Below are 25,238 nucleotides of genomic sequence, written 5' to 3' on the forward strand. Positions count from 1 at the left end.
CATACAGAGGTCAACTGTCACCTGTCTCCCTGTTCACTGACCTCTCTACCTACAGAGGTGTGTTGTGACCTGCAAAGTCTACCTTGTGCTACTGGTCCCCTGACACACACATTCAGAGACAGAGAGAGAGTTCACAAAAGGGAACAGTACAGCTCTGGCACAGTCTGTCCCCTGCACATGAAGCTCCCTGACTTAACTGCCCATGATATATAACTGTTCCCTTCCCCAAGTTCCTTTCTTAAAGAGAAGCCTTTATAAAATACATGAAACTAACAGTCAGCGCTCTACTGCTCACTTTGTAGTTTTAAGGAAATCATTTAACTATACTGAACTCATTCTCCTTCTGCAAAAAAATTAAATAAACAAACAAACAAAAAAAACAAACAGAAAGTAAACCTAAAACTAGCTTTAACGTATCTTCCAATCCCAACATTCTCTAAGCATTCAAGAAACAATGATATTTTTGAAAGCTTTGCACACATATACTCTACGGAAGTATAAGAAAATGTGAAATTATTCAAATTTTCTTTCATACTGAAATCTATAGCTCAAAAACTATATTTAAAAAATCGCCAAAGAATTGATTCTTTTGAACTGTGGTGTTGGAGAAGACTCTTGAGAATCCCTTGGACTGCAAGGAGATCCAACAAGTCCAACCTAAAGGAAATCAGTCCTGAATATTCATTGAAAGGACTGATGCTGAAGCTGAAGCTCCAATCCTTTGGCCATCTGATGCAAAGAGCTGACACACTGGAAAAGACCCTGATGCTGGGAAAGACTGAAGGCAGGAGGAGAAGGGGACAACAGAGGATGAGATGGTTGGATGGCATCACTGACTCTATGGACATCAGTCTGAGTAAGTTCTGGGAGTTGGTGATGGGACAGGGAAGCCTGGAGTGCTGCATGCAGTCCATGGGGTCACAAGGAGTTAGACACGACTAAGTGACTGAACTGAACATTTATATTCATGTAACATATCCCAGAATTTCAGCTTTTTCAATTATACTTAAAATAATTATGATTAGAATCTATTCCTGGCTCAGACCTCTACTGCTGCCACAGCCAGACTAAGGCAGGATTCTCTGGTTTACCTATTCCTAATCATCAAATGGTTCTCAGTACATTGTGAACTAAGGCTTGCAGTAACTAAGAATCTGCACTCCAAGAAAGAATAATTTACATTGTTTTATATTCAAAAATATTCTGGAGTCTGAATACTCACTAGCATTCGTGGCTTATCTTTATACATAAAAATGACAACACTAATCTACCACTAGTAGAATAAATAGTATACTGAATTTATCTTTCAACTGCATATAAGATTTGGCTGATGTATTCTTTTTTTTCATCTATCTCCTCCCTTGAGATCAACAAAACTATGCAAATTGGGTAGGGATGAATAAAGTTAACTAGCCCTCCCAGAAAGATCCCAGTTAAGCTCATACACACACTAACTGTCTTAAACACAAGCTCTCAATTCTTAGTCTGCTGATCTCACAATTTGATCTGAATCTGGGAGACAGAGAAGAAAGTCCATTCTTCCCCTTACTAACACGCTGTTGCTTCAAGTATGCCTGGTAAGCAGACATTGATCAGAAAACTACAAACCTAGCAGAAATCAAATAGACTCCTCATAAATCTGCAAACAATGGAAAAATACTAATTTGAATAACATTGAACTCCCCTCCCCAAAAAAACCCCTCTACATTAGAAAAACAGGAAATCTGACAGCCCAGTCTTCTTTACCATGAAATCTATTTCACCTAAATTTCAAGAGAGAGAGAGAAAATAAGGTACATCAAGGATTTCTTCATATCTTTTCGCCGTTCTCTTTAGATCATCTTCTTTCTCTGCAATTTTTTTATATAACTGATTTGTCTCTTCTTGATGGCTTTCTAAAAGTTCAGCCTCCACTTCCTGGGCTTTATCTAATCAATAAAAAAATGGACACATACAAGAAAATATATTAGGTAAGAATTAATATCTATATCCCAGTATCTGTAAGAATCCCTGTTCCAAATTATCAATAAACTTGATTAAAATCAACTGATCAAATTGATCAAATGTATCCTGCTCAGGGAGCAGCAGTGCCTTCATCAGGTAATAATCAGCTAATGCTTTCAGATTCCTCCACCTGCTCCTTCCCTCTGAAAGGCAAGTCACTTTCAGGCAGCACAGTTTCCATCAGTGAACTTCCTTGGGCAAGAATCATTTTGTTTCTACTGTTTGTAATTACATAAAGCACTTAGCACAGTGTGAAAAGAATAAGCTTAAATTATAAATAGCCACTGCTGACTGATTCTCATTTGGTTTTTATTGAATTCAAAAGTTTACTTACCGATGGTCTCCTTTATGGTCATTTCCAGTTCCTGTTCCTTTTGTGCCAGCTGTGTATGAAACTCTCTCATCAGCTGTTTTAATGTGGAATTGTGCTTCAACTCAAGATCTTCCTGCTCCTGTCTGAGTACCAAAATATGAAGAGCTAATTGTTGTTATACAAAAAAAGCAGTGCATATAGTCTGATCTCACTGGTATCAACCATATTTAAGGGTGTGTGTGTGTGAGCACGCATGTGTGTGTCTCCAGGCACAGAAAACTTCTGGAAGGCTAAGTAAACTATGATTAACTCTAGGGAATGGTCCTGAGGATTTGAGAATTTTCATTTTCCACTTAAAATTACCATATACATCATATACCATATATATCATATACATCTATATAACATTAATACTAAAAATAATAAAACAAAAAATAATTACTGGGTTATGTACCTAATAATCATCATCTCATATGCAAGGAAAGGGTTTTTTCCCCTTAAGTAGACATGGAAAAACACTGCTTCTTGCATTTAATTGCTTTTATTTCTCTTCAGTATTTAACTTACTATATTTATGCTTGATACTAACAAATTTAGGTTATGAAATTTAACTGTATTAAGACACAAAAAAGATTTCATTAGGGAAGATTACCTTAAAAATAATCATACTGGGGAAAAAAAAAAAAAACTTACTTGGGGCTTCTCTGGTGGTCCAGTGGTTAAGACCCCCCCTGCCAATGCACGGGACACAGGTTTGATCCCTGGTCCAGGAAGAACCCACATGCCTCGGAGCAACTCAGCCCATGCACTACTAACCACTGAGCCCACCTGCCCAGATCCCGTGCACCACAACAGAAGCCACCACAGTGAGGAGCGAGCGAAGAGTAGCCTCTGCTCACGGCAACTAGAGAAAGCCTGCACACAGCAACAAAGACCCAGCACAGTCAATAAATAAAATAAATAAAAGCTTACTTGATTTTCTCTTCCATTTCTTTTTCATACTCTTTCTTTATTATATCCAGTTCTTGCTGATGCTCCTTCCGTAGCATTCGAATATCTTTCTGCAGTTTAACCACCTCCTGGCTCAGCTTCCGCTTCTCCTGCTCCGCCCCTGCTAATTTAAACTCCAGGTCATTGTGATCGGCCTCCATGTTACTAAGCGAGCTGGGCTGAACCACGTGTGATGTGGACTTTCCTTCAGCACCTTCTTCCAAAACTTCTGTGGGTTTACTTTTTCCATTCATCTGTTGTAGAGCCTGTAAACTTTCAAGTTTTGAGGTCAGCTCTTCGATTTCAATTCTGTGTCCTTCCCTCTCTTTCAATAAGCAGGAATCCAGCTCTTTCATTTTTTGCTCCAAGATCTGACAGGTCAAGTCCTCCCCCTGTAGCGTTTTCTGGACATTGTCAACCACATTTTCCAAGTTCTGCTTTGCCCCTGCGTTATTTTTGTCTCCTTCTGCTTCCAAATGCTGGGAAGAAACCAAGGAGTGTTTCTTGTTTTTTCCTTCAAGTTCTTCTTGAAGCTGATTTATCATCACTCGATCCTCATGTTGTTTTGCTTCGGCCTGTTCTATCTTTATTAAGAGCTCCTGGTATCTGCACTGTATTTCAGAATGAGAGGAAATTATTTCTTCTTTTTCCTGCTCCAGCCTCTGCACTAGCATTTCCTTTTCAATTAAATTTCTTTGTAAGACACCAAGTTTTTCTTCACATGCATTATGCACACAGCCTTGGGAATCTGCTTCTTCTTGCTCAGTACACACTGCCACATTTTCTGACAATCTGGGTACAACTGACGTTTCAGATTGTGGTGAACTTTCCGCGGACTTCAGTTTTTCTTCCAAGATGTGAATTTCTCTGTCTCTTTCCTGCAGTTTTGTAGTTAGCTCACTCAGATGGCTTTCTTTGTCTTTTCTGTATTGCTGTTCTTTCTCTTCCATTTGTGATAACAACTGCTTCTTGATGGCAGCAATCTTTTGTTCAGCTTTTTTCTTCAATTCTGCTAATTTCGCAGCACCTTCTAATTCAAGTCTATCTTCCAATGCTTTTAACTCTTCTTCTTTGCCTTTCACAATTGAATTCACATGTTCCAATTCTTTCTTCACAGATTCAAGTTCAGATTTCATGGAAGATGCTTGCTCTTCAAGTCTTAAGACTTTTTCTTCAGCCTCTTTAACCCTGTTGTCCTTCTCTTCTCCTAACTCTTGGATGTGTTGGAGTTTCTGAATCATTTCTTTCTGTTCACTATCCTTTTGTTGATGGTAATTTTTAAGAACTTCATTTAAGGACTCAATTTCAATTGTTTTCTGAGCAACATGCTCCTCTAATTCCACAATTCTCACTGTTTGAGTTTTTAACTCAGTCTCTAAATTAAAATCCCTTTTCTCCATCTCACTCTTCTTATCTTCCATCTCACTCTTTAAATATTCAAATCTTTTCTTTTGCTGATCAAGGTCCTCCTTCAATAAAGTTAACTGCTCTTCCTTTTCACTGGTTTCCTTTGTTTTTAACTCAAGCTGCACCTGCAATTCTTTACTAGTATTTTGGTACTGTGTAAATCTTGATTGTGCTTTCTTCTTCCACTCTGAGAATTTAATGGACAAGTGATCTGCCTGTTCCAGAGCAGACGTTTTCTCTTTACTCAGAGTTTCAACTTTCAAAGATAAATCTCGCACTTGATCCAGCAATTCCTGCTGTGCTTCATCATGTCGCTTACTTAGTGATGAGATGGCTGCTTCTTTTTCAGCTAGGCTGATGCTATTCTGAAGCTGAGCATTCAAATCAGCTAGCTGTTTACTAAGACTGCTGATCTCAGCTTTTTTTTCTTTAAGCTCTTCTTTCATCATGGTGACAGCATTGATGTTTTCTGACAACTCTTTCTTCAACTGTGTGATACAAGATTCCTTTTCTGAAGCTGCCTGTTGCTGATTTCCTCCTTCCTTCTGTAAGGCTTCCTTTTCTGTAACAAGACCTTCGATATCAGCCTTCATGCTCTGAATCTGACTTTCTTTTTCTTCCAACTGATGTGCAGCATGTTGAAAAGAACTATTTAGTATATTCTGCTCTTCTGTTAGCTGTCTAAGTTGTGCTTCTAATTCAGAAACCTGGCAAGTTTTGCTTAGTAGTGCCTCCTTCACTTTAGCTGTGTGCTGTTGACAATGGGAGATTCTAGAGAGAATGGCACTGATTTTACTACTGCTGATGTCGATGAGCTCACTTGTTTTAGCCTGTAGTAAGGCTTCGGTTTTCTTAGAGTAAATGTCTAGCTGAACTGCTAGCTCCTCGGACAGTTTTTTGAATTCCAGGCTTTTGTCCTCTAGGCTTTTCTTACTGCTGTCGTGTGAAGATTTCAGACTCTGGAATTCTTCATCTGTGGTTTTCAGCTTCTCAGTAAACTCCAAAACCTTGAGCCTGTCTTTTTCTGCCAGCACCTTCAGTTCAGCTACTTGCTCTTGAAGAAAAATGTTTTCCTTCAGAGAGCCATTCAAGTCAACCTCCAGCTTTTCAAGTTCAGCTTTTAGTTTAGCCTCATTCTGTGTGAGAGAATCCATGAGAGCAGCATTCTGCTTCAACTGTCCCTGTAATTCCTTTAACGCGGTATCCTGCCTAGCACCCTCTTCCTTCAGCCATGCCATTTCCTTGTTCATCTCTTCTTTTTCACACCCAAACAGGAGCATCTTTTGCTTCAGTTCTGCTACCTCTTGTTCTTTCTCCTGTAACTGGATATCATGTTTTTCCTGAAGTTCTTCAGCTTGCTGACTAAGTTTCCGTTCCCAGACTGCTATGAAATCATCGAGCTCTCGCCTGTGTGCCTCAGTGAGACTTTCTATTTGCTCCTTTTGGTTTGTCTCCAGTCTTGATACTGCATCATTGATTCCAGCTGAGTTAGCCTGTGCCATTTCCAAAATTTTGGCATTGAACTGTTTTTCTTTCTGACTGAGCTCCAGAGCAGTATTTTCAAGCTCTTTTTTAAGTTTGGCTTCCTGATCCAACAATTTCTTCTTTAATATTTCTTGCATCTCCTTTGCTTTCTGCTTAATTTTTTCCATCTTTTTCTCTTGATTTTTAAATTTGGCTTCATATTCCTCTTGCAAAACACGAATACTGTCCTCCTTGGCTGATAATTTCTGTTTGAGTATTTCTGTTTCTTTGCTCTGGGCTTCTCTCATTTGTAAAATAACATTTTCCTTTTCCATTAAGAGTTGCTTTCTCTGTTCCTGCTCTGTGTTGTTATCTTTAAGTTGGGATTCAGAGAGCTGGGTTAAAGATTTCACTTTTTCTTCCATTTCACGATTCTGTTTTTCAAGCTTCTGCAGTAGATCCTGCACCTGGATTTTGTGAGCGTCTAACTCAGCACAAACATCCTTCTTTTGAGCTTCAACTTCAGCTACCTGTTTAGTAAGAAGAATTCTTTCTGTTTCCAAATCCAACAACTGCTGCTGCAACTGGGCCAGCTGCTCCTCATGGACTTTAGCCTGCTCATGCGTTGTGTTCTGCAGTGACTGGAAAAGCTCCAGCTTAGTCGATGCCTGCTGGAGTTCCCCTTCAGACCTTTTGATGTCTGCCTCTAAACTTTCCACACGGGCCTGATGTTCTTTTAAATGCCTGTCCTTTTCCTTCAGAAGAAGCCCAAGTTGGTTAATTTCATCTTTTAAGGCCTTTTCAGTTCTCTGGATAGAAATCTCTTGTTCTTTAATGATATTGTCAACCTGTTGTTGGTGATGATTTTTCTGTTCATCCAGCTTGGCCTCTAATTCCTGCTTCACTCGATCAGCTTGATCCTTTAGTACAGAAAGTTCTTCTTCTAGCTTGTCACGCGTTTTTAATACTTCCGACAGTTCAGACGATAATGATTCCAATTCTGTTTGCTTCACATCAAGCTTTTCTAAAGTCTTTTCATTCATTTCTTCTATGTGGGCCTGAAAGAGTGTCTCTCTGTCTTTCACCAATGTTTCTTTCTCTTGCTCGTACTTTTCTCTAAGTTCTTCCATTTCAGTCTGATGCTGCTGCTTTAAGACTTGGAGCTTTTCAGTCCAAATGTTATCTTGCTGATGCTGCAGACTTTCCAATTCTGTCTTGTGTTTTTCAACCATGATAGTAATTTCTTTATTGTGCTTATTTTTTTCAGCTTCCAAATGACTAGTTAAATCTTCTGATTGATTTTTATTTTCTTGCAAGCTTTTTTCCAAAGAACTTTCTAATTCGAGAATTCTCTGTTAATGAAAACAGATGTGTTTTTAATTTATTAGCAATGATATACACAACACGATGTCCACACCTCCTTAAAAATTACAATTTAGATAAACAATTTTGCGTGTCATATCAAACACCAGAAAGGGCAAAGAATCTGTGCTCGGTTCCTAAAGGAATCATGTAATGAAAAAAAACATTCTATTTTTTACACAGCTCATAATTCCAGATTCTATTTGGGTAACTATTTCAACTATCTACTTTTCAAAATCATTCTGAACGGATAGTGGCGGGGGGAAATGATAAACTAGATAACAGTAATTGTTGGTTGAAAGATCAGTGTTTTTTTCTGTTTTTAAAAAGCCCTATTATAGTATTCTATTACTTTTATAACTTAATTTTGAAAGAAAAATAATGTATCTGGCTTTTACACAAAAAATTATTACTTAGAACATGTTTTTCAAAAAGAAGGAACTTACATCAAAGTAATTTACCAAATTTTACCAAAGTAGTTTAGAAAAAGTTAATAGTAAAATATTATTATCTCATGAAAATATCAATCTTGATTGAAGGAAAAAGAGCTAATTAAGGCAGAGCCAAGGAATATCAGAACTGGAATGGTATTAAGAAATTATCAGATCCAACCTCTTCATGTGACATGTAAGGAAATTAAGGTATAATTAATTTATAAAGCTAACAAGTGAAAGATGCAGGCCTCCTGAGTACCCATTCCCTTTGACTATGCCACCTTACAAAATGTTGGAAGTGGGCTAGTAAGACACAGTTTAGAAATACGCATAAGAACTGAGACTGTTTCACTGTCTAAATCAGAGCAAAAAGGCTTAAAAAGTCTAAGTACTATTAATTCACTCCTAATAGGTCAAATATTTCATGCACTGTTAAGAGAAAGAACAGAGGGCCTTAAAAATGTGAACACTGAGATAGACATACTTACCTGCTCATCACAGGATGATTTTTTAATATGGGAAAACGGGAGAAAAATTAAGTCTAAAAGTAGAGCAACAGGGTAACTAAACTGATACAAACAGAAAATGAATTATGTCCAGACATGGCATGAGATGAAGGTGAAGAGGTAAGAAGGTGTCAGGGCAAGTGCTGCCTACAAAAGGAGGCCTCTTCCTAAGGACGAAGGTGAGTAAGCAGTGGAGCAAGGATGCTGCACTGCTTACTGAGGGCACAGAATCGGAGTGAGTGCCTGACAAACACAGTCAACCAAAGGCAGAGAGTCAGGAGCACCATAGGCAGACACCAAACCACTCCCACAAATAGCTCTGACTATCTAAAATGGAGTGTACGTATGTGTGCGTGCTCAGCTGCGTCCTGACTCTGCGACCCCATGGACTCTAGCCCACCAAGCTCCTCTGCCCACGGGATTCCCCAGCAAGAATACTGGAGCGGGTTGCCATTTCCAGGAGCACACGTATATGTGTATCTAAACAAAGTCTTTGCTACAACTTTATATTGACTGTAGAGATAGTAAGAGTTTTCATGTATTAATACAAATAACCCCACAGCCCAGGGCCCTGAATAGTGTTTAAACTTACAGTTCTGTATGTCTCTGCTTCTTGTTTAAGGTCCCGAAGTTTATTTTCACTCTCTGTGAGGATTGCTTTCTTCTGCAACTCTAACTCTTCCAAGGCCAACGATTCTTGCTGATCTTTTTCTTGAGTGATCTTCAAATACTCTGACTGACTTTTTTCCTGTGCCAAAAACAATCATACCACCTTAGACCCATGTAGATCTTCAGCATTCTCAAAGCACTGCCACAGAAATCATTCATTTCATTTGATCTGCACACCAGACCTGCAAGGCAGGCAGCATCGTATCTCTCTCTTCTCACACTCTGGTCTGCAGAAACAGGGCATAGTGGCTTTTCCAGTATGGTCTGGCCAGTCTTTGCCACAATTAAAACTAATATGAAAAATTTTGTTTCCAGTAACCCTACTGTGCGAGTGCATGCTAAATAAGTCACTTCAGTCATGTCCAACTCTCCGCAACCCCATGGACTGCAGCCCACCAGGGTCCTCTGTCCATGGGACTCTCCAGACAAGAATACTGGAGTGGGTTGTCATGCTCTTTTCCAGGGATCAAACCTGTGTCTCTTACGTCTTCAGCACTGGCGGGTGGACTGTTTACCACGAGCACTACCTGGAAAGTGTGTCTACTATGTACTCACTACTTAAAATGCTTTGCAAAATATCACTGAATGTGCAGGGTCACATAATTCTGTGCCAAAAACAATCATACCACCTTAGACCCATGTAGATCTTCAGCATTACCACTACCACTTCTCTAGAGTTTGATATTTCTACTCTAGGCCACAGACATATAATTTATATAAATTTAGGCTGTAAATTTGTATAATTTGTGAGAAATACCTTACTATAATAGGGAATACCACATGGAAAAGCTAATCAAAATGAGATTACATGTGAATACATGGATTAGATCAAGGAACTCTAAAAACCTATACAGCTCCTAAGATCTGGCCCATTTCACTCTGTGAAGTATATTGCTTTAAGGAAAGATTTTGTACCATACTGTAAGCAGATTGGTTTTTTAAAAATTAGTTTCTATAACATCAATTTTGAAACATCATTTTAAACATACTAAACTGTTTAACATGAACTATAATTTAAATGCATTGCCATCTATGCCCATAAATATAAAAGAGGAAATGCTAATAGTCTGCAGAATTGACTCTCAATGCCAAACTAACTTCTTTGAAAAACTAGGTAGGAAGGGGACGAGCACGTGTGCAGGTATGTGTGCTTCATGTGTTATTTGTGTCCTGCGCTCACTAGGCTGAGTATGTCTGAAACTATCGATTCCCAAAACACAGTATTAACAAGGTCAATGTTCAGAGTGCAGTGCCCCAATTGTGTGCTACTTGCTCAGTCATGTTCGACTCTTTTGCGACCCCCTGGACTGTAGCCTGCCAGGCTCCTTGGTCCATCGGATTCTTCAGACAAGAATACTGGAGTAGGTTGCCATTTCCTTCTCCAATTACAGTGCCCCAATTACTCCAGCATGAAAACCCACAGCAGGTTTTAACGACAAGAATTTTTAGCACCATCCCCTGCTGTATTTATGTCCCTAGTGTCTCGCTTTGTTCCTTTAATTTCCATGCTACTCTTTTAAATTTATGCTGTCCTGTTGTAATTTTTAAGTACTCTTGTAAACAACTTCAAATCCTTTTTGGACCAACAAAGAATACAAATATGTGCCCATACAGATGTATATTTCACAACCATGAACTAAACCCCTAACCTCAGCCAACAGTACTGTAAATCCATGTGTCTCTTGGCCCCACAGAGATTACAGAACTCCCTGACTCAGTTCAAGGATCACAGCTGCTGGAAAGCCTCAGAGCCCCAGGTCCAAAGCAGAGTGAAAACAGAAATGTGGAAAAGAAAGGAGATGAAAATTATAAAAACTATTTCTCATCCTTTCACACTAAAAGTATTTTTTAATTATACCTATTATCTTATGGATAATAACTTCATGTAAAAACAATAATCTACATTTTTGGCATTAATACTTCTTAAGGTAACTTATCTAAATAGGCTTTTCACTATTTAAGTAAAATATTTTTTGTTTCAAACTTTCAAATTATACCATGCCAACAACTCTTTCTTATCTTTGCTTTTTTGGTTATTGTTTTAGTTAGTTCAGCCAATTTTTTCTTATTTTACTTTTTTTTTTTAACATCATATAGACTGAAAATTACTGATATCATTCTACATAAAAGGAAAACTGCATATGTGCTCAGTCGTGTCCAACTGTTTGTGATCCCATGGACTGCAGCCCACCAGGCTCTTCTGTACATGGGATTTTCCAGGCAAGAATACTTGTTCCTCCAAAGAATGTTCCCAACCCAGGGATCAAACCCAAATCTCCTGTGTCCCCTGCATTGGCAGGCAGATTCTTTACCATGTGCCATCTGTGAATTTGGTCATTTTCATTTTGTCCTCTTTAAAATGCATTCAAGCAAACTTTCTGAGCCTTAAGCTCTGATACATTCAGTCTGGTATCTGATATCTATCAAGACATTCTTGCTAAATTATGGAGTTGCTGGCCAATTGCTTCAATTAACCTATCCTCCCCTTTATTTCCCCCAATCATAGCCTACAGCCAGGGTGAGAGGAATGATCTACAAACAAACTGATTAATGAAAGCTTGTTAGATGAGCAAATTTAATTTTCAGACAATACTAAATTAACAAATTCTGACAGCCTCATTCCTGCCTACAGTCAGTCTCTCTGCATCCTCAAAGGCCAAGGCTGAGAGTAGTGTGATCTCAACCTAGAAGGCAGGGATGAGGGCGTGACAACTTTATAATAAGGGAAAAACAAAATACTGTAGGTACTTACAAGAGCTATTCTCATTTGCTCCTGAAATTCTGTTTCTTGGGTCTGAAGCTTCTTCGTCAGTTCCTGCTCTTTGCTAGCCAACTCCTTTTCATGAAGCTTCTGTAATTTAGCAATTTGTTCTGAGGATTTCTAAAAAGCAGCCAAATAGTTAAAAGTGAAACATCCAGATAAAACATGTCACTCTACAACAAAATAATACTTTATTATAGTTCAATCATCAAGCTAACAGATTCCTAGGAGGAACAATCAGAACATATTTCCCACATAAATCAAAATTCACCAAATTCTTGAGAGTTTAAAGAAAAACCAGTAAAGTGTTGCTCCTCATTTAGGACATGAAGGGCTACAGCTTCAACAGTCAATCCTATGGGGCTGAAGCTCCAATTCCACATGTTACAAATATGTTCCCACCAAACAAGATGGAGAAGCGTAGCAAGGGGAATACGGATGCGTTGAGAGAGGGCATTCCATCATGGGCAAGGTGCCCTGGCTGCACCCATCTAATTATGCCTACCTTTCCAGGCATGTACTACTACTTACTAAAAAGTTTAAGTATTGGTCTTGTTCTTTTTTGAATAGGAAGACTCAAATCTTATAAACATGTCAAACCACCCTAAATAAATTCAAAAATTTAATAAAATCAAATAAAACTACCAAGCAAATGAGGGAAGGCCCACTGGACAAAATAAACATGGAATAATAGCCAATCTCTTCTTAACATAAGAGTAATGAGGAGGGGCTATCAAGCAGTAGAACAATATAAAACTAGAACATATTGTAAAACTAGTATTAGTGTAATACCAGCATATGATCAGACAAAGCAGTGGAAGAGCACAGAGAATCCAGAAGACCCATACACAGCACTACAATAATTTAGTATGTAATAAAGGTAGTATGGCATGTCAGAAGGGAAAACACAGGTTACGAAAGAAATGATTTGAAGACTACTAAGTAGTCATCTGGAAAAAATTTAGGTTGGATCCCTACCTCACTCCTCACACTAAATAAATTTTAGTTGGATCAAAAATTTAACCATAAAAAATGAAAGCATAAAAGTGTCACATGAGAAAAACACTTTTTTTTTTTTTTACTCAATTGAGAATGTCTTAAAGCAGAAGAAAAATTTGCTAACATTTAAGGAAAAGAAAACTTTTCTGCATATCGCGCCCCCCCCCCCAAAAAAAACAACAAAAAATGATAAAGACAACAAATTGAAAATTATTTGGATAAAAATATCTATCTCCAAGGGCTAATTTTTACTACAAATAAAAAACTTCTGTGAGAAATCAGTAAGAAAAAGTCCAACAGTCCAAGAGGAAAAGGAATCAGGATTTGATCAGGCAACTCAAAACAGAAAACTATAAATTCCATGTAAACATACAAAAACATGTTTGTCATACTGGTAAGAGATATGTATATTAAAACTACAATGATGTCATTTTTAACTTAGCTCATAAAGACTTTTAAAAAGTCAGGTAACAACATCTTTGTCGGGGTGGGAACATATTCTAATACTTGAATATAAATGGTCCTCCATCAAGCTTGTAGCAACTAGGCAATAATTAAAAATACACATAACTTTTGCCTGAGTAGTATTTCACTTCTAGGAATCTATTCTAAAGAAACAGATGTTAGTGAATATGATAAGGATATTCACAATTTCCAACAATAAAAACTGAAAGTCTAAATATCTATCCATCAGCATAAGACTGATAAAATTATGAGCTATTCATAAAATGAAGTCCTGAGCTGTCTTTAAAACAAAAGGGGCATCGTTATTAACTCAATAACCAAGACAGATTATTAATTTGGAAAAGCAAAATACAGAACATTAAAAATAACATGCCATCTTTTATTTAAAAAAAAATTAAAGAGAGGGTTAGAAAGCAAACAAGAGAAATTATATGCAGAGATTATCTCTGAGAAGTATACTCAAAAAGATACACATTCATTTCTTTATCAGAATGATTTTTTCCTATATCCTGAACATCATGAAATGGACACGGTCTAAAATATAAATTACTCTTCTTTACTGCAGACAGTGTAGGAAGAGCATAAGACTTAAGTTTCAAAATTGCTATAACCCACTGCAATCTAGAATTATTCTTACTTTTGTGACATCAACAACCTCCTGCTTCACGCAACTTAATTCCTGTTGAAGTCTGACACGTTCCTCCTCACTTGCTTTTTCAATGGCTTTTATTTGCTCATCCATTTCTGCTTTCATTTTTCTCCGTGCTTCTTCTGTTTTTTGGGCTGTACTCAGGGCTTTCTCAAGTTCCTCAAAAGCTATAATGAAAACAGCAGAAAACAAGTATCTCAAGAAATACTATTATTGAGCTAAAGTGTTTAAATTCAATTGATGGGAACTAAGAGCAGCAGTAGCAGGACGTGTTAAAAAACTCATCACTGTTTAAAGCCAAGACGTATTTGACTGGTAGTTTAACAAAGCCACAAGAAAGGTCCAGTCACTGAAAGCAATTTGTCATTGAGTTCTGGATTCAGATGTTAAGATGGCTTATACTGTATGAACTTAGGCTCAAAGTTGGAAAAAATATTAAATGACTAAAGATTTGCCCCACTCTCCCCACAAGTGTCATTATGGATAGCAAATTCATAGAAATGAATACTTGTACCTACTTCTGTAGCATATAATTGCAATTGCTTCTTTGTCTGCTATGCAAGTTCTTGTCTATTATCAATAACTAGGTAACACTATTGTATACTCACTGGGATATTTTTAAGAATGAAAAAATTATTCTTTGACTAATCGTATTTTCAAAAAAAAAAAACAAACCTCTTAACCATATAATAAAACCAGGGTTTTCTCCCTAAACATTTACTGACTGAATCACATATTTAACCAATGTATTTTGATATGACACCTACTACTTATGTAAGTTTCAAATTAATGTAGCTAACTAGTAAGAAATCTTTTCCTGTTTCAAAAGTGTACAAAAAGGCACTACTAGCAGGGAGTTTTGGGGGTGAAATAAGTAAGAATACAGCTCTGCAAAAACAGTCACCTGGGCTACAACAGTAAGATCTTTAAGGACAGCTCACCCAGCATCAAACAGAATCTGACAGCATGGGTACAAGAGCTGAGTAACTAGACACCAAAAATACATGAGTATGTGTGTTTATGTATATTTGTGTATACGTGCATGTGTGTGTATGCATGTGTGTGCTGTATGTGTGTAAACACACACGTTCTCTCTCCTCCCCCCTTCTCTCTCTACTGACAGAACAATATCCTGTGAAAATCCTAGTGCTATTACATCCTCAACTATTTTCTTCAGTCCTCAAAGAATAGAAGACTCCCCTTTACCAAAGAGAAGAACTATAAATAAAACACCAATTTTCAAGATGGGTTTTAATCCTTTTAAGAAATAAATATTCAGGGTGACAATTCATTGACACATGCAGTATTTTCACTTTCAGTGGTGTAAGAAATGTGGAACTTCAACTGGTGGTATCCCATAAAAAAGCCCCTTCATTAACTACAATTTCACTTAACAGATAGTGGTTTTCACAAACAAACTGCATACTAAAGACAAACTTGTATTCTAAAGCATTTTCTTAATGGTGAAGTATAGTAGGTATAGAAAAAGGCAACAGAAAGGTGGAATTCTGCTAACAATTGGGAAACACAACTTACTTTGCTTACTACCTTAAAAAAAAAAAACTTCTCTGGCAATCATGCATTTGATATTAAAAAAAACCTATCCAACTTATTCATTTTATATGCCCAAAGTATAAAACCATAGCTCAAATAAGGTCTAAATTTTAAAGAAATATTAATTAAGTTTAATTATTTTTAAAGATTGCCTACTCCAACTTCAGTGATATTTGCCTGCAAACACCAAGATGATAATCCTTAGACATAAATATTCTGGTAAATAAAATATTTAAAGGAATATGATATATTTGTTTTAGATATTCTTTTACTATAAATTCTAGTGTACAGCATAAATAAACATCTCTTGCTCGTAATAAGAAATTAGTTTCCTTGTTTCTCAAAAACCAGTCAAGTGAGGTGATCAATTACAGGAAAGAAATCTTGTAACAGGGTGCGTACTGCTTAAGTTTGAGCTGAAGGCTTACATCTGGGAAAGAAAAACATGGAAAAAGGAATGATGGTATTTTTTAATGTTTGGATGTCATCACAGTCTTTTCATTACAGCTAATATTCGGCATATAACATTGTATCTTAGCATTTCTAAGCACTTCACAGAAATATCTTAAATCAGGCTCTAGAGAACCTGAAGATAGTTATGATATTCTTCCAGCAAGACCCAGTTTTAAATGAAAAGCTTCTATCAATTAAGCAAAACAAAGCTGTACATAGTCAATACCAAGTGAAACTTCCGTTTTTTAAATTCCAGAATCCAATACAGTATAAAAACAGATACAGGGCTCTCACTTTCTTAATCAATAACAACAAAAATCAATGCCACAAAGTTCCTTTTGGATATAATTTTCCAAAAGTTAATCTTCCTAACCATACTCAGTAAATTTTAGTACATTCTATATGGCATTGTAATTTTAGTGTTTTAATACTCCAAAACAGTTAAATCAGTTGATTATCCATCATATAATGATTAATGTAGGACAGATCTGGTTCCAAAGTTCTCATCTAAATTTAATCCTTTCTTCCCATGCTCTGCCACCTTGTCAAAAAGCCATGTAATTTTATACCTAAAAGGACATCTTTGAGACTTTTAATTCAACATCTTTATTGAAATGTAAGAACTGAGTCCTCCAACTTTTCCTTTGGATGATAAATCAACTTAACTATACAAGGTTGGAGGAACAATCCTTACCTTGCATTATTTTCTAAAACTAAGAATGCTGGCATTGATCAGGCTCAGCTGAGCAGTAACATACCTTACTGAACCAGAACTTTTTTGAACCAGTTACTGATGGCTTCTAACTCTCAACAAAATTCACCATGTTATACCTCTGATAGACTTAGAAAAACTCACTGCTTTCCATCTCCATCGTGCTTTATGAAAATGTTAAGTCCCCCCAAAACAAAATTTTAAAGAGGCAGCAAAACACGTTTCTATATCCATGTACAGAAAACTTATTTCAAACACATTCTACACTGCACCACAAATGAAGCCACTTCCTTACAGGAAGTCTGCCTCCAAAAACGAGTCCCATTTCAATGCTGAAGGAGGATATGCTGAGAGCCTACTTACTAACCAGAAACATCTCACCTTCTGATCCTGCGACCACCAGATACAGTAAGTGGAGTCCATGGCCTGTAATATTCTAAATGTGAATTCCCCCTCCCCTTTCCAAAAGGAATCTACACTAGGATTTTAACATTGAGTACTAAAGAGGTATGTTCTGAAGGCCTACGTAATTTACCTTCCAATTCCAAACAACATGAGTGAGTGGGGAGAAAGAAAGCGTGCATCAGCCCCAGCTGACGAGCCTTCTGCCAACATGCAGGAGTGCGCGGGGAAACCGTGGCCACAGCACACATCAACGGGAAGGCTAAGCACCAGCTGCCGCCAAATGTTGCAAGAACACATGGTGTTCTTCCAAAGCAAAATTCAATGTATCTCAGGCAATTTTCGTTTTCAAACAAAAACCTGTGAAAACATTTCTACGAAAAATGTAATATACCTGAGGAATAGTCCTCTATCAGTTACAAACACAGGTCAGACCTTTTACTGCCAGCTCCTTACCTTCCCCTTAGACAAGGTTCTCTTACATCCGTGGGAGGTATAAAAATGAACAAATGCTCACTATACAAGTTACATGAGCTCAGTAATCCAACCATTCATTCATCATATATTTATTAGATGTTTGCCATTTGTCAAGCATATGCTAGGCACTGGGTGATATCAAGAAAGTATTTCACAAAGACAGTTGAAGTTATAAGGTGTGTGTGTCAGGGGCGGGGGGTGCAAGTATAAAAGAACTAAGCCTCAGGCTAAGCTAGGACAATTGTGGCATTTGCTTTTGTCACTTCAGCATCCTTCCCCGCACCATCCTCAAAGTCCTAACCAGTCATATTAATAATAGCAAATGCCAGAATTCTGAGATTCTAGGCAGTGTTACTATTTTGTAGCACTGTCCTGGAAGACACTTTATGACAAAAATAACAAGACCCACTCTACTCCCCCTGCAGAGAATAAGGAAAGAGGCAGAAAAGTGGAGAGGCTGGCAACCTCTACATTAACTAAGAAGATGAATAATAACACCAAGAATGAGTAAGTAAGCCAGTGCCTATTTCTTTATTCCAGCAAAAAGCTGCCAGAAATGCATGAGGTATTAAAAAAAAAAAAAAAAGCTAGTACTACGAAATGAATAAAATGCAAATTAACAGAAAAAAACAACAAAAAGTTCTTATCAGAATTCCCACCCAATCATCAAGCCTCTTTTGTGAATAAAAGCAAAAGTCTAGAGCAGCAGGTTTCAAAGTCTGATCTCAAAATCCTAGAGTCCTGAGACTCTCTGAGGAGCTATGAGATCCTCTTTTTTCCAAATACTTATCTGCATGAGGGCAGATGTTCTTGATCTATTTCAACCAAATTAACATATCACAACAGACTGAATGTAGAAACAGGCATGAAGATCCAGTTATCTTCTATTAAGTTAAACAATAGATAAGCAAAGATGTAAAATAAGGTTTTTCTTCACACTAAATTGTGTTTTGGGAAATACAGGTAGTTTTCATTAAAGCATTTATACTTACATGTAACAGGTTTTTAACTGTTATTTTTAAATGAACTATTTTTTAAATTTCTTAGCTTTAATTTCTAATATAATAAATACCAATCCATATTACCCACATAATAAAAACTCTTTGGAATCCTCAATAATCTTTAAGAGTACAAGGAGATCCTTGTGTCTAAAAAGTTTGGAAACCACTGGTCTAGAGTTTACATAAATGAAAATAAAACGATACTACCACCCAGCAGCATAAACCAGCTAGTGCCAATACTTGTAAGCTGGGGCCTTCAGAAATCTAATAAATAATCACATTTTGCAACGGAAATCTACTTTCAAGCCACTTCCCAAAATACATAACAAAATTCACTCTAACAGATTAACTATGCTTTGACCTTTCAAGTTTTTACAGATCTATCCAGATTTTCACATACTCCTTACATTAATCATGTGAATTTATCTATCAAATATTTTGAAAACTTCAGGATGACCTTGAAAAATCTTAGGCTAAAGCTAAGTAAATTTAATTAAATTGAAAATATGATTCTGTAATAAATGTGTTCCTCTAGTTGCTGATGCTTTCCAGTAACAGTGACAATTGCCAAGAACAGAAATTAGTGCAGGGTGACAATGACTTTCCAAAGATATGGATGCACAGCTACTACTGCAGAAATGCACCAAGCACCTACAAATATATGATTGTTAAATAAACAACCTATATTAAAATCTAATCCCATTTAAAATAATCAAGTTTTCCATCAGGTATTCATTCAGTGCCAAAATGTGTACTTACTATTTGCCTAAAATGGCACTCTTAAATTCTACTTTAGTTCCTAATTTTTTGCCTGAGAAACATGGAATTTTCTTTGTAAAGCTTATACTAAGTACCCATGATAAGGAAAAAAAACAGCCCTTACCCCAGTCCTGTTCATACAAGGCTTGGGAAAGGCACCATGATTCACTTATTGGCATGTGTGGATGCACAAAAATAAGATGTTTCGTGAGACTTAAGACTCCAAGAAAACTCTGTGACAAATTATCAGCAACTAACAAAACACTTAAATACACATGTGATTTTTGTTTGTTATATAAATATGCATAAATCTTACACATTGTTTAAAAAGAAACTATTTTAAAGGGTTCTTCAAATAAATATGTTCCACTGAATGCCTTTGGCATTATCAGGCCTATCCTATACAAATGAAGGAAAAAAAAAAAACACAACTTATTTCCTGAACACACACAACATGACAATAAAAAAGCAGACAATGTTATGAGTTAATCTACATTTTAAAGTGCAGCCAATCATATAAAACACAGAACTTCAGCAAAAACAGGGTACATGAAAAGGAAACAGGGTTTATGAAAGTTAATTCACTCTGGAAACTTTCCTAATCCAAGCAGAATATTTTACTCATTTTGCAGAATTGTAGGCAAAAACAATGGGGGGAAGGTGTTAATACTACGATGCGGGTTTTCTTTTATAATGGCTATATTTAAATAACTTAAAAATAACTAACAAAAAAGAGTAGAAATTTATGGGTCAGACTTTATCCTGAGAAAAAATTCAAAGATGGAATAAGCTATATTATAAAGTTGTTATAGTATTATTCATAATAATGAAAATAGAAAATAATCTAAGTGCTGATCAACAGGGAGATGGTTAACGATGTACATGCATTCTGATAAAGCCATTAAAATATGTTAGTACATTAGCAACATGGAAAAGTTCTCCTAATATAATGCTAAATAAAGAAAAGGGAGCATACAAAATTATATGGACAATTATGATTACAACTATATAAAATAAGGATTATGGAAAGACTAAATGGAAGTGTATTGCAACAACAGTGATGTGCTTTCATTTTCTCTATTTCCCAATTTGTTTTTTGTAATATACTACATTAATGATTAGCCAGCTACTCTACCTCCTATTTCAGTTAAAAACATACGCACATACAAAATAGCCAAGACTTAGTGTGAACTTAACATTCTCTACAGGTGCTGAACTGAAGAGATAATATTCTAGACAATTAGTAGTAATACCCAGCACGTGAAAAAACACCATTACATATTTAAGCTGAGAATTCTCCAAATTTAAAATCTGGTTACTTGATGATATGACCATCTATTTTAAAATAACACCTAGAAAGGAATACTATCAACAGTGTTGTACAATGCTTGTAACAAAAATATTTCTTTTTTGGCTTTCTTTATCCACTGAAATAAGTAATTTTAACACCACAAAAGTGCTACAGTACTGGGCTTCAGAAAACACGCCCAGCAGTTCCACTGTAGGGCTGAACCGAGTAAGTACTACAGGCTGATACAACATCAAGCAGGCGTGTTACCATGCACCCACAGTCTAAGTATTTTATGATAGTATTATTCTTTTTAAAATCAGAGACACTCAGATTTCCTTTGTCCTCCAACGTATGAGAAGCATCACAGTTCGTCGAGAAAAACTGTGAGAAGCAGTGCAATAGACTGTTTTCTAAGAAAAGTAGTGAGGAATGTATTTGAGCTGATTTGACCTCCAGAATAAGTGTGCCCCCAAAATTAGTTATTTGTCTGCAAATACCCACATGTCAAGAACTGCTAAATATATAAATTAATTTTTTACAAAAAAAATGCATTAGAAAAAAAAATGCATTAGAAGAGTTCAGATTCTTTGATAATTATTTTATCTACACATTTACTTCTAAAAATCTTAACCATTTGTTTAGCCTTTGAATTTTAAATCTAAGAGAAAGACAAACATTTAACAGAGAAACTAAATTCTCCAAGTGCCAGATGATATTCATATGCTACTACAGAAACTCTACTTCCTTTACAAAGACATTTTCTTACTTTTAGTACTAAATTTGGACTTTTCTGTTAATTGGAATAATCACTTATAGGTGAACCAAGAACCATATTATATTTGAACAATTCTGTTCAGACTAAACTAAAACCATTAGATGAAATTCAGTTGATGCACAAAACCAAGTTTCATTATAGATTTTAAAGGACAACATCCTCATATGGAATCAGTATGCTACAATTTTCTATCATAAGCCCAATAATTATGACTACAAATATAATTTCAAAAATATCTATAAAAGCACTCGTTGTTATCCAAAGACTTTCCAAAGTAAGTATTTCTATTAAATAACTATAAATGTTAATTCTCTAAGTATTTATTAATTTTAAATACTTTGACAGTACTATAAACAGATAAGTTTTTAAACTTATAGGCTATGAAATATTTATAAACAGTTTTATGAAAATCATATTTAAAGACAAAATACATAAAAGGTACAAACTACCATGTATAAGCACAAGGAATACAGCCAATATTTTGCGTATAAATGGAATACAACATTTAAAATTGTGAATCACTATGTTATATACCTGAAACGTATATATCAACTAAACCTCAACTAAAAAATAAACAAATCAAGACAAAATATACCCGAGTTTCAGAGAAGTAAGAGGAGGAGGACTATACTACAAAACCGTTGACTGCAACAGCAGCCTGGGAAATTGTTATCCTACATATGAATTAACTGTATGTTTCACCTGCCTTTTCATCATTCACCCCAATTTATTTGTTATTCATGGGTTTCTATCCCCTCATCAAGATATACCTCAATTTAAAAAGGAAATGAAACCCTTCACCAGCATCATTTTCTCTCAGCTGGCTACAACAGTCAACAAAAGCAATCCTAAAAATGAAAAGGCTTGACATGAGAAGCTGAGACTTTGCAGTAGGTTCTTCCGTTCACAGAAACCAGTGTTTAACAGCATCTCACAAGTCTCCAACTGCTTCCAGGAAGTTGTTAGAGATTATAACCTGAGAGATTTTTCTACTAATGTTCTCTAAAGGGAAATCTTCTTAGGTTTCAAACAACTTCAAGAAGATATTTTGGAGCACATCTAGTGTGAACCAACTACCCCTCCCATTCAGACCCATTCCTCTCCTTAAACCTTACAATCTGGTTTCTAAAATCATTTCTGAAATTGCATTCTAGGAATTGAATCCTCATGCAAATTAAAAGAAATTTTAAAAAATCTTCATCCCACCTTCTGCATTTTTGGAAATGCCTCCTATATTCCCCAGAAGCCTAAGTTTCCACAATTCCTATGATGTCCCAAGTTAATTTTTTTCTTCTCATTTACTTCTCTTCACCAAATGCAAGATCTCTATGTTAACAGCCCAGACACCGGATGCAAAATGCCCCAGATTCAAATCCTGACTACCCATTTAGTTTCTGTGGGTGAATCTAAGCAAGTTACTTAACTTCTACCTTCTTAAGTTTTCTTGTCTCATTCCTTATTTGTAAAATAAGAATAAAAGTAACACACATGTCATAGAAATTTTAAGGATTAAATACAAATACATACATGAGTGACTACGAGCAAGGCATTCATGACAGAGCCTCGCATAAAGTAACTGCCGGCCATCCGCAGCAGGCGCCACCGCTGCTGCTGCTGCCAGGAAAGCAGTCTTTCAGGGAAATCAGCCTCTTTTGTAAATTGAACCATAGCCTTCAACCTTAGGCTAATGACTCCAGAAAGATGCTCCAATTTCTTATTTCCAAATTTCTACAAGTCAATTCCATTTGGAAAGCTCATAATTGGCTTAAATTCAGAGAATCTAAGCAAACTCATCATTTCACTCCATTCCTCAGTGTCCCCATTTAGACTTCCTTTATTCTGGCGTCATGTGATTCATTCAGTCTTCAAACCTTAAATCGCTGATGTCTTCTTAGACTCCTACTTTTCTTCTGCCCCTTCAAGCTGGCTGGATACCAAATTCTGCAGAATCAACCCCTCCTCTTCTTCCCAGATCCACCATCCTAGACAAGGCGGCCAAAGCTCTCAGTTCCCAAAACCTGGGTTTCTACCTTTGCTCTTAAGTTCAACTTTGTACTTCATTTCTTTTCTACATACAAAACTGGTTTCCATCACATTTATACTTTCCTATTACTGGTTCCTAACATGGAAAACACACCAAAGTCTAAACTCAGCTACTCAGTATCTTTACAGACTTTAACAGTCAGTTCCTTCACATCCAACTTCATTTTCCACTTCAGCAAGAATGATTTCCAGCTGACACACACCACCTGTGGTCACTGTGCCTGCTTATGATCTAGAACCTGAAATGCGTGTTGCCCCCGCCTGTCTGCATAGGCCCACTCTATTCACTGTCTGAGGCCCAACTCAAAACTCCCATCTTCACGAACCTGAAGGTCCCATTCACTTACTCTCACCTCTTTCAAGCACCTCTCCTTTTTTGTCTTGCATTACTCAGTATCATACCCTGCTGAACACTGTGCTGGTCTCAACACTTCACAGCCTAGCATTTGTTGGGTCAGAACATAATGCTGCTATGTACAATGCTGAATTATTCCATCATTCTCTTAAAAAAAGCAAACTGTATCTTATACTTTTTGTTTATCCCAAAGCATCCATAAGGTAGCAGTTATTTAGTATGTACCACACTGTGCCTACCTGGGCTGTTCCAAAATGTACACCTAAATTTTGATAGTCCAAGGCAGTGGTCACCAAACATTTTCCACAAAGAGCCAGATAATAAATACTGTAGGCTTTGCAGGGTTCTAGGCCAAGCATGAGCTGCATTACCAGCACAGGCCATAGTTTACCAAGCCCTGCCTCTTCTAAGGAACAGTCTACTGTATCTTTATAAAGAGGCTCTAGAGTTGAACGTTTTTATCCATATTTAACTAATTTTTCTAAATGTTGGTTAATCAAGCACTTCACCTGACTTCTGAGTTCCAATATAAAACAAGTAACCCCTGATTTCTTACCAGCTCTTTCAGACTTTTCTTTCTGTTCCCGTAACTCCTCTCCCTGGGTAGTCATCTGTTTGATGCGACTGCGAAGTTGGGCGATTTCTTCTTCTTTCATTTCCAGGGTTTCATGCATCTGACGTTTTGTCTCTGCTATTACCATTCCCTAAATAGAAGTGCAGACTCTAAAGCATTTGCATAACAAAACTGCATTATTAAGAGCACACAACAAACTTACTTTCAAGGGCATAAGAATTATTTCAGTATTTCACAAACTGAAGTCTGTGTCCTGAGTATACACTACACTATGTACTACAGTAACTTCAGTTACCTGGCATATCAGGGTATTTTTAATATAAAAATTGTTTTAATAATAGTTGAAACTGTTAAAAACACATTTTAGTTAAAAGATTTATCATCTTTTCATAAATGCTTACTATAATTTTCCCTGTCTTATTAAACAGTTTACAATAAATCAACAAAATACAGCCTTTTGTACTTGGCTCACAACCAACCGTGATTACTGAACTGTGCTCTAATATGGGGGAAGACCCAAAGGCTGCCAAGAGTATAAGGTCACCGCTGCCATACTGGATGGACCAAGACTGTGGTACAGATCTACCTGGTTTTTCTCTTTCCTCTTGTGACAATCTCTGGTCCCAACACCACTCCTTATTACTGTCAGTGGGGCAATCCCATTCCTCCAATTTGCTAACTGTCTTCCCACTTTCTGGATAATCTACACAAGAAATGAAGGTCGCTGGGGGGAAATATAATCAAACAGTAGATGTTAAATCAGTCATTTGCAACTAACAACAAAAAAAAAAGTGTAGTTCAACTTGTCTCTTGAAAACT

At 36.6% G+C, this 25,238-nt stretch overlaps 1 protein-coding gene across 9 annotated transcripts in view; it reads right to left on the bottom strand.

Moving 5' to 3' along the window:
- GOLGA4 (golgin A4) overlaps positions 1-25,238 on the bottom strand; it is a 110,369-nt gene that overhangs the window by 29,917 nt on the left and 55,214 nt on the right. For all 9 annotated transcript variants that reach the window (XM_027523245.1, XM_027523248.1, XM_027523247.1 and 6 more), the window contains 7 exons: positions 24,402-24,549; positions 14,012-14,190; positions 11,902-12,030; positions 9,073-9,228; positions 3,290-7,530; positions 2,339-2,460; positions 1,798-1,928 (listed from right to left, as the gene is read on the bottom strand). In XM_027523245.1, the coding sequence (XP_027379046.1) occupies positions 1,798-1,928; positions 2,339-2,460; positions 3,290-7,530; positions 9,073-9,228; positions 11,902-12,030; positions 14,012-14,190; positions 24,402-24,549 (5,106 nt within the window). The remainder of the gene's footprint in view (positions 1-1,797; positions 1,929-2,338; positions 2,461-3,289; positions 7,531-9,072; positions 9,229-11,901; positions 12,031-14,011; positions 14,191-24,401; positions 24,550-25,238) is intronic.

The sequence above is a fragment of the Bos indicus x Bos taurus genome, chromosome 22 (assembly GCF_003369695.1).
Source record: "Bos indicus x Bos taurus breed Angus x Brahman F1 hybrid chromosome 22, Bos_hybrid_MaternalHap_v2.0, whole genome shotgun sequence".
NCBI classification, from domain to species: domain Eukaryota; kingdom Metazoa; phylum Chordata; class Mammalia; order Artiodactyla; family Bovidae; genus Bos; species Bos indicus x Bos taurus.